The sequence below is a fragment of the Tasmannia lanceolata genome, unplaced genomic scaffold, assembly GCF_043159265.1.
Source record: "Tasmannia lanceolata isolate RefF3 unplaced genomic scaffold, GAP_Taslan_0.1 ptg000007l, whole genome shotgun sequence".
NCBI lineage: Eukaryota > Viridiplantae > Streptophyta > Magnoliopsida > Canellales > Winteraceae > Tasmannia > Tasmannia lanceolata.
Genome location: NW_027518684.1, coordinates 17,159,787 through 17,169,763, shown reverse-complemented (window position 1 = coordinate 17,169,763; position 9,977 = coordinate 17,159,787). Strand labels below are relative to the sequence as shown.

General features: G+C 39.5%; 1 protein-coding gene across 1 annotated transcript; it reads left to right on the top strand.

Annotated features, from left to right (window-relative positions):
• Positions 1-1,637: 1,637 nt before the first annotated feature.
• On the top strand, positions 1,638-9,931 carry LOC143882133 (uncharacterized). The gene is made up of 2 exons (XM_077385568.1): positions 1,638-2,231; positions 9,818-9,931. The coding sequence occupies exons 1-2, from the start codon at positions 1,704-1,706 to the stop codon at positions 9,908-9,910; spliced, it is 621 nt and encodes a 206-aa protein (XP_077241683.1). The 5' UTR covers positions 1,638-1,703; the 3' UTR covers positions 9,911-9,931.
• Positions 9,932-9,977: the final 46 nt, after the last annotated feature.

The following is a 9,977-nucleotide window of genomic DNA, read 5'->3' as shown; positions in this document are numbered from 1 at the left end:
GTTGATAAGCTCCATCTTGAAAGAAACTGCATCATTGTAGTTAACAGGATTATTGAGGCTGGCCACCCTTGTTCCTTTTGTTGCAGGCAGCATCACAAGGACGACTGGTTCCTTTCCGCAACAAGTTTCTTTTAAATGATCCTAAGTTTTTACAAGAATTTATCTTGTACGATACCTTAATTCCATCTGCCCATTACTTCCTTTTCCGTGACAGGTTTTTTTAAATGATCCCAAGTTTTTACTAAAAATTATCATGTAAAATACCCTTGTTTCATCTGCCTACTAGTTCCTTTCAGCAACAGGATTTTTTAAATGATGCCAAGTTTTTTCTAAAAGTTATCTTGCAAAATACCTTAGTTTCACGTGCAATGAACGTGCCTTTTACAAGTGCTATATGCACCCATTTCTTTCTTTTTCAACATCCGATGTGGGACTATCTTTCCCACTACACTTCTACATCCCTTTGTAAAAAGTGTTTTTCTTTTTCCAAAAACACTTTTAGAAAACATTTTCCAAAATGATATTTTTGACTAAAACCAAAGATTTTGAAAATCCAATTCTCTAACAATTCTTTCATTTAAATCAATAAAATTTTAGGTGCCAGCCTAGAGACTAAAGAGAGAGGGAAAGAGAGGGAAAGAGAGAGTAGGGAGGGGTATTTTAGTCTTCTTACTCTGCACACTTAAGGCTCTGTTCACTTGCGTTCTCCGGAAATCAAATCCCGGGAAAACACCTCTTTTTTTCCCGAGAAAGCTAAAATAGTGTTGTTCACTTGTTTTCTCGAGAAACTAACAGGATTAGGTGGAAATGTAAAAAATGACATGGAAAATCCCACAAATGATGTGGAAAAGAGTCTTTTCTGACAAGTGTGTGAAATCATTTTCCACCATTTTGATGAGATTTGCTTTCCTAGAAAAGCAAGTGAAAAAAGATGGGCAAGTAGTTTCTCGAGAAACCTTTTCCTGTACAGTTCCTGCGCCCGTGAACAGGCACGGGATACCTTTTTTTGCATAGTTTCTCTGGATTTCTTTGCCTTATGCCACGTCAGTTTCTCGGGAAACCTTTTCTTTTCCTTTCCTGGGAAAACAAGTGAACAGAGCCTAAGGGTGCAACTCGGGTCGGGTTGAGGCCAACCCTAACCCAACCTAAGATAACATTCTCTCAACCCTAACCCAACCCAACACGAGCCTCAGGTTGAGGATGGCCCAACCCTAACCCAACCCGCCTCCAAATCGCATCGCGTTGGGTTCGGTTTATCTAGGGGTAAATAGAAAAATACAAGAAAAAATAGCATAATCCAAGAAAATTATGAGAATAATGACGGAAGTCGGGTTCGGGTAAGGTCGGGTTGCCAAGGCCTCAACCCTAACCCAACCCGATAAAATGCCAACCCAACCAGAGCCAAAATCAGGTTGAACCCGTCGGGTCCGGGTTGAGCCCGACCCAAGTTGCACCCCTACCACACTCGTGACATGGTAATTTCGTACTTGCACCAAAGTTTCAAGTCAAATCAGTAGTTTGCCCCACAAATTAATAAAATCAATGAACCCCTTGTTGTCGTTTATAACGAATATTTTCCTAGAGAGAGAGAGAGAGAGAGAGCTGACACTTCACTGTATATAAGAGCTTTAATGTACTGCTGGTGAGCTCCCACCGCAGACAGACCCTGCTCTCCCACTGAAAAAACAAAGGCATATCCATCAATGACTACGGAATGGAGCGACTATGATGGTAACTCCTGTCATTTAGATGCCCGAGAGCGCCACAAAATGGTGGAGAGAGAACGCCGGAAATCAATGCAACAACTCTTCCATTCCCTCCACTCTCTTCTCCCACATTCGAATGTCGTCCGAAAAGAGCAGAGCCTCATCCTTGACGAGATCATCAACTACATTCCTTTGGCTGTCGCTCGACTCAAATCTCTCCAAGCTCAAAAAAATGTTCCTCTAACTCCATCTCCCAATACTAAAACAGCCTCTTCTTCCTCTCCCACCACCCTCTTCTGCGATCATAACTCCGGTGATTGTGACATTCTTTTCTCGCCGGACCCGACATTCTCCGTTGCCATTCGTGCTCGGGGTGATTGCGTCAACATCTCTCTCACCATGGGCAATTCTCAACCCATTCCCCTATCTCAGATTCTAGACGAGTTGGAAGCTCATCATCTTGAGCTAACTCGGTCTACACATTTTATTGATGGAAGGAAATTCATACACCACTCTGAATGCAAGGTTCTATTAAACCCTCCACCTACTTTTTTATTTATTTTTTGTTAATAATATTAGCACTGAATTTTTTTACTAAAAATGGGTGGCCCAGCTCTTGCCATTGAGGGGTCTGACGAGGGCTAGATGTAGACCTGGCAAACGGGCGGGCCGGGCCGGATTTGACCCGGCCCGTACGGGTCCGGGTCAAACGGGCCGGGTCAAAGTGACCCGGAAAATTTTACGGGTCGCGGACCTTGGACCCACACCCGGCCCGTACGGGCCGGGTTGACCCGCGGGTCACCCGGGTTTTTTGCCTTTTTTTACACGTTTTCTGTTATTTTTTTCCCTGTTTTTATGCCTACATTTTTCCTATTTTTTACACACTGTAATAGGATGATCCAAACCGTCCATGTGATGGGCAATGACATAAATAGGTTCAACCCAAAAAATCATTTCCATAGGATGATCCTAGCCCTCTAATCTATGTAGGAATCGCATATTATTATTTATGGAAACCTCTATAGATTGGAGGGCTAGGATCATCCTATGGAAATCAATCATAGGATTTTTAGTTTTTTACCCATGTTTTATCCATTGTAATAAAAAAGACAAATATCCATCCATTGTAATAAAAAAGACAAATATACATCCATAAAATGATTATCAAAAGACAAACAGCCCCTGTTTAGCACCCAACCATCCATTGTAATAAAAAAGACAAATATCCATCCATAAAATGATTATCAAAAGACAAACAGCCCCTGTTTAGCTCCTGTTTTAGCACCTGAAACAGGGGCTGTTTAGCCTCTGTTTAGACCCTGTTGGCCCCTGTTTTGGCGCATGTTTAGCCCCTGTTTTGGCCGCTGTTTTGGCCCCTGTTTTAGTCCCTGTTTAGCCTATGTTGGCCCCTGTTTTAGACACCCACAAAATGAATTTTACAAACAATGAAACAGAAAAGTTCACAAAGTGAAGTCACATCTTTAAGCCGCATTTAAATTATCATACTCCTAAAGCTTTCGCCAATGGTCTTGTTGAAACCTATCCAAGGCATGCTACTCATGGTATAGTTCCTGTGAACAAAAATAGGCATTTACAATACATGATGAAGGGCCATATGAACACAATACATCATTGTTATCATCAATATAACTATATAACTAAATATTTTACCTGCAACTTCCAAGGCATTAGTGGTAGTGGATTCTCTCGACACCGACGCCAACAGGTTCTTGGATAATGGCACCACTAGTTGCTCATCACTTGGATCATCGCCTGCATTTACCAAATACAAATAATTAATTTATTAAAATACATAAGAAGAATATGATTAAATATTATTTGTGTACTGTAAATCAAATATTGCAACTTACTTTCTATTTCATAACCAAACAACCAATTTCTAGAGCAAATCACCGCTTGGGCATTTTCCGGTCGAATTGAAGTTCGGTATTTGGTGAGAACTTTGGCTCCAATACTAAAAGCCGACTCCGAAGCAACGGTTGTTATGGGGATGCTCATGAGATCACGCGCCAATATAGATAGAACGGGATACCTCGCATGGTTGTCTCTCCAATACACTAAAATATCCATGTTTGCATAGTGTTTGCGATCGAACTTTGGCTCTTCCAAATAGAGGTCTAGTTCGGACTTTTTTGCGCTACTATTTCCACCATCATATTCATAATAATCAAATTCCTACATTATTAAGATATGAAAGTCAATAATAAATTAATAATACACAAAATTTAAAAAGAAACTACCACAAGTGTTTAGGGGGAAAAGAAAACTTACATTAATGTTGTCATCGTTGTTACTACCGCCCCTATTTTCCACCAAAGAATGGTTCGGAGTTACCACGGGACATTTGGTAACATATTCTTGAAAAAGATAAGTCAATGAACTTCGAACAATATCCACCTTCACCTTGTGATTGTCTTCATCAATCTTCTTATAGCAAAATTCTACAAGATTCATCTTGAAGCGAGGGTCAAGCACAACGGCCATAGCAAGCACAACACTATAAGAGTCCCAATACTTTAGAAACTTTGGTTTCATTTCTTGTGCCATGCTACTAATAACAGTATCAACACTCTCTATCTCTTCATTTAGGCGCAAATGAATTTTCCACACACATTGGAAATATAAATTCGCTGTTGGATACTCGGAACCCGATAAGAGAGTTGTAATATCAAAAAATGGCTTCAAGAATTTGTGCATTTTCTCCCCCCTTTCCCATTCATCTCTTGTTGGACAATACTTGTAACCCGGTTCCATCAAAGCATAATGTGCAAAAGCCTCACGATGTTTGAGGGCACTCTCAAGCATTAAGAAAGTGGCATTCCATCTTGTCGGTACATCCATGCGCAAACCCATTGACCCCGTCACTCCCACTACTTCACAACACTCCGCAAATTTCACTAATCTACCCTCGGATCCTTTAACAAATTTAACACTTTCTCGGATCTTGTTTAATGCAATATTAGCCACATTCAAACCATCTTGAACAATGAGGTTCAAAATATGAGCCGAACATCTTATATGGAAAAAACTACCTTCACATACTAAAGCTCTTTGAACTCGAAGTTGGCTCTTTAAGATTTCAACCAAAGTGTTGCAACTAGATGCATTATCCAAAGTTAGAGAAAAAAATTTCTTTTCGATCCCCCATTCCTTTAAGAATTGAAATATCTTCTCCGACAAAAGAACACCACTATGAGGTGGAGGTAAGTGGCAAAAATTGAGAATCCTACTTTTTAAATTCCACTTCTCATCAACATAGTGAGCGGTGAGGCAAATATAACCCTCGGTCGTACAAGATGTCCATACGTCGGATGTGAGACATATCCTACCGGGAACCCTCTCCAAACCAAGTTTGAGTTTTTCTTTCTCTCTCTTATATATTTTCAAACAATCGGCTTTGGCGGTATTTCTACAATATGGTTTCACATCATGATTTAGATACGTGTGAACATCCCTAGTGCCTTCATGCTCTACCATTGAGAAAGAGTAGTTATGTTTCATTATTGAAATGGCCACCTTCTCACGATATGTCTCTTGACATAATTTTTTACCCCTCAATTGCATTTCATTACTTAAATGCATCTGTACTACATCCATATTTTCACGTTTTGGACACTTGGAGTAGTGCTCTATTAAATTCTTTGTCCCATGACTACTACTACCAACGGCATAACTTTTACTACACAACTTACATCTTGCCCTTTCTTTCTTGTTCTCGTCAAAGTATGATTCATATTCATCCCAAATTATTGCTCTACGCTTCTTACAAACTCTACTTGCAGTACTATCATTAAGAAAATTCTCATTATCATCATTTACATCTACGGGGGTACTCATATTCACAGTGACAGACATTAATGATCAAAGGAGAAGCTGCATTATCGAAAAAAAAAAAAGAAAAAAAAAAAGTGAACATCAATAGAAGCAAGATAGAGTCGCCAAGATAGACTTGCCAAGATATAAAGTAATAACAATAACAATTAAAGAAGCCCCAAAGACGACATGGAATGGGGCTAGAACAAATGTTATCAAAACAATAAAAAAACAATTAAATGACAATTGAGATATCACATGTAAATAAACCGAAACAACCACTCTCTTGTGTAAATTGAAGCAGCCGCTCTCTTGTGTAAATTGAAGCAACCACTCACATGTAAGAAAATTCCAGCAAAAATATTTTTTTTTCTTGTAATCCAAACAGGGCCTTAATGAAAATGTAGAGAAATTGCAATCAATACAGAAACTTATGTGAGATACCTTCTCAGAATAGTGACAGGCAACACAGGATCCAGCAAGGGAACATTCAAAGGACGCGTTCCCTTTTGTTTCCCTAAAACTCAGCATCGATCTACGCTGAGATCCCCTTTCTTCAACATCTTTTCCCCTGCAATTCCACAATATCTTTTTAGTAAAATCAACCATCAAAATCCATCAGAAAATTTCTCTCTCTCTCTCTCTCTCTCTCTCTCTCTCTCTGACCTTAGGGTTTGTGTTTGCGTGTGGGCGTGTGTGCTATAGCAAATGGAATGGCAATATGATTTTTCCTTCTCGATAGCCCGGGTTGCTATTGGAAGGAAAAAAGAAGCAAAATAATCCCAAAAAAGGAAAATCACAGAAAGAAATCAGAGATTGAAGAATGGTATTTAGATGAAATTTCGAAACCAAAGCGACCATTGTAAAAGAAATATTGAAACCAAATTGAAGAATAAAAAATATCCAATCCAAGAAGAAGGGGTTGCTATAGAAAGGGGAAAAAATCAAAAGAAACCCAAAATAGAAATATTGAAACCTAATCAAAGAATAAAAAATTTCCAGTCCAAGAAGCAGAGGTTGCTACAGGAAATGGGAAAAGAAAAAAAAATCAAAAGATGCCCAAAAAAGGAAAATCACATAAAGACGTCAAAGTAAGGAATAATCAAAGATTGAACGGAGAAATCAAAGAAGGAAACCCAGAAAAGGAAAATCAAAGATTGATTCAAATTGGATTGTGAGTCTGTGACCCAGACTCTGAAAGTATGATGCATAAAGTACTCTGAAAAGAATTTGAGCATATTGGAATCAAAACATAGATGGACCCCTTCACACCCATAGAATAAATCAATAAAATGGAAAATGGAGAGTTGGGGTCCTTGGTGTTTAAACGAATTGTTTGGATCGTGAGATTAGTGGAGCCCACTTTGGTGTTTAAATCCATAACTGTAACTCTGTAAGGAAGACTCCCACATTGCAAAATGCCCACTTTTTAGCAGATTTTGTCTTCATTCACGAGAGAGAGAGAGAGAGAGAGAGAGAGCCGTACCTGTGGAGAGGTGGCGACGCCGCGCCGCCGCGACGCTTCTGGAGGTTGAAGAAGAAGAGAAGAAACCCAAAACTCCAAAAGAAACGACCTGTTTTTTGACCTGTTTTTTTTTTTTTTTTGTGAAAGTGAGACTTTATAACTTTATAAGGGAAAAAAAAAAACGACATTATTTTTTATGTTTAGTTTTTTACGGGCACCCGCGGGTCCACCCGGACCCGCGCAGTTTTGACGGGCCGGGTTGACCCGCGGGTCACGATAGAAACGGGTCACAACATCTTGACCCGGACCCGGAATTTACGGGCGGGCCGGGTCAACCCGCGGGTCCGGGTCAATTTTTGCCAGGTCTAGCTAGATGTATGTCGGCAGCCTTACTAAATTTTTTTAATACCGGCACAAAATAAACTTGTCTTTTCTTTTTTAATGGGCTTATGAGAGCTTTTTGGGTAAGAAGAGACAAAATGACTTAATAAAAGAAGTACGTGCCTCTTTGTAAACCAAACAAATTAGGGAAAATTATTAAACAAATGCAAAGTTTATGCGAAATTGTGAACAAAGGATAGTGATTTGAAAATTATAAAAAAGGTGTTGTCAGGTGAGAGAAGATGACTTTTAGGACAAATATACCCCTCCTAATGGTTCCGGGGTATAAAATGTGGTTCAGTAGTGGTTCCGGGGTAGAAAATGTGGTTCCCTAGTAGTTCCGGGGTATAAAATGTGGTTCTCTAGTGGTTCCGGGGTAGAAAATGTGGTTCCTTAGTGGTTCCGGGGTATAAAATGTGGTTCCCCCAGTAGTTCCGGAGTAGAAAATGTGGTTCCCTAGTGGTTCTAAGGTATAAAATGTGGTTCCGTAGTGGTTCCGGGGTATAAAATGTGGTTCTGTAGTTGTTCCGGAGTGTAGAATGTGGTTCCGTAGTGGTTTCGGGGTAGAAAATGTGGTTCCCTAGTGGTCCCGGAGTAGAAAATGTGGTTCCCTAGTGGTTCCGGAGTAGAAAATGTGGTTCCTTAGTGGTTGCGAGGTATAAAATGTGTTTCCCTAGTAGTTCCGGGGTAGAAAATGTGGTTCCCTAGTGGTTCCGAGGCATAAAATGTGGTTCCCTAGTGGTTCCGAGGTATAAAATGTGGTTCCATAGTGGTTCCGATGTATAAAATGTGGTTCCGTAATGGTTCTTGGGTATAAAATGTGGTTCCGTAATGGTTCCGATGTATAAAATGTGGTTCCGTAGTGGTTCAGGCATATAAAATGTGGTTCTCTAGTGGTTTCGGGGTAGAAAATGTGGTTCCCTAGTGGTTCCGAGGTATAAAATTTGGTTCCCTAGTGGTTTCGGGGTAGAAAATGTGGTTCCCACGCCGGCCCGGATTTTTGCCTTATTTTTTAAGATGTTTTTGGGAAATGTTATCCGCACTACCATATTTTGATGAGGACACTCCTCACTTTATTAAAAGTACAGTATGACCCGCACCATAGGATGATCCAAACCGTCCATTAGATGGGCCACAGCCTAAATAGGTTGTGCCCCAAAAAGCATTTCCGTAGGTTTATCCTAACCCTCTGATCAGAATGTTAGAGGGTTGGTCCTAACCCTCTATAGATCGGAAGGTTAGGATCAACCTATGGAAATGATTTTTGGGACACAACCAATTTAGGCTGTGGCCCATCTAATTGACGCTTTGGATCATCCTATGGGGGGCCATACCGTACTTTTAATTAAATGAGGAGTGCCCTCATCAAAATACAGTAGTGTGGATAACATTTCCTTTTTTTGTATGGGAATTTGCTAGCCACCTTTGCCGAGGCAACTTCTCGGCTTGTGGCCCATCCTTTGATGCAAAGATTGCCAGAAGTAATATGGGTGTAAAGGTGGCTAGCAAAAGCATAATTGCAAAAAATAGTAATCATTACTTGCAAAAAATAGTAATCATTACGGATTTGTGGCCGAAGTGCTAAGTCTTAAATGAAAAATTATGAAAAAATGGAAGCAAAGTATTAAAATTACGAAAAAAATACCAAAATGATGCACTAACATATGACAATTACCGAACTACAAAGTTTGACTGTCTTCCGTCGGAAGTCCGAACGTTTGTTCAGAAGTCCAAAGTTTTGTTCGGACTTCCGATGGAAGCCAGTAGAATAGGGATAATTCCAAAGATTTTTATTTTCAAATTGAGTAAAAATTCGAAGGATAATAGGGATATACATTGTGATCTTAGTATCATGCAGGCAGCCATAAATTGAAGCTTGATTTTGATGTCTTAGAATAAAAAAATGCAAAGAAAATGGATTTATCTTGAAAATGGGGAAAACAACAAAATTCAGTTTTAAGCTCAAAATTCATTTTCTTTGCATTTTGTAACACTGCTTCGATAAGTTTATCACGAATAAACTCTCATGATTACCAAACCCTGTTGTAAATGGCAACCTTCAAAACCTTTCCATGGAGTTTTCCACGGTAGAAAAGTCTTGAGGAAGAAGAAGGTGGTAGGTGAGAAGGTAATAAGTGCATAGGGATGGGTGCAAAAAGGTGGAGAGAAAAAAGAGGTCGGAGGGGTATATTTGTCCTAAAAGCAATCTTCTCTCACCTGACAACACATTTTTTATAAATTTCAAATCAATACCCTTTGTTCACAATTTCGCATAAACTTTGCATTTTTTTAATGATTTTCCCAACAAATTATTAAAGAAATCACATGCACCACAATAATGTTAAGAGTACCCCATCACCCATCTCATATGTGCGGAGAAAACCCTGGTTTTATTTTATTAGTTTTTCACTTTTTTGTTTCATATGTGCAGATTTGTGACGGATTGGATCGGTCTCCAGCTTTGTTAAAAGCTAGATTGCAAGATTTAGCTTGCAAACTTCAGGAACTAAGGAAATGGTCCTAGCTTAAGAGATCATTTGATCAAATCACTTAATCAACTACACAGATCACTTACTCCACCAATCAAACAC

Coding starts and splice junctions, on each gene's coding strand:
- LOC143882133 (XM_077385568.1), top strand. CDS start 1,704: ATGACTACGGAATGGAGCGACTATGATGGTAACTCCTGTCATTTAGAT. Junction 2,232..9,817: donor TACACCACTCTGAATGCAAG/GTTCTATTAAAC, acceptor TCATATGTGCAG/ATTTGTGACGGATTGGATCG.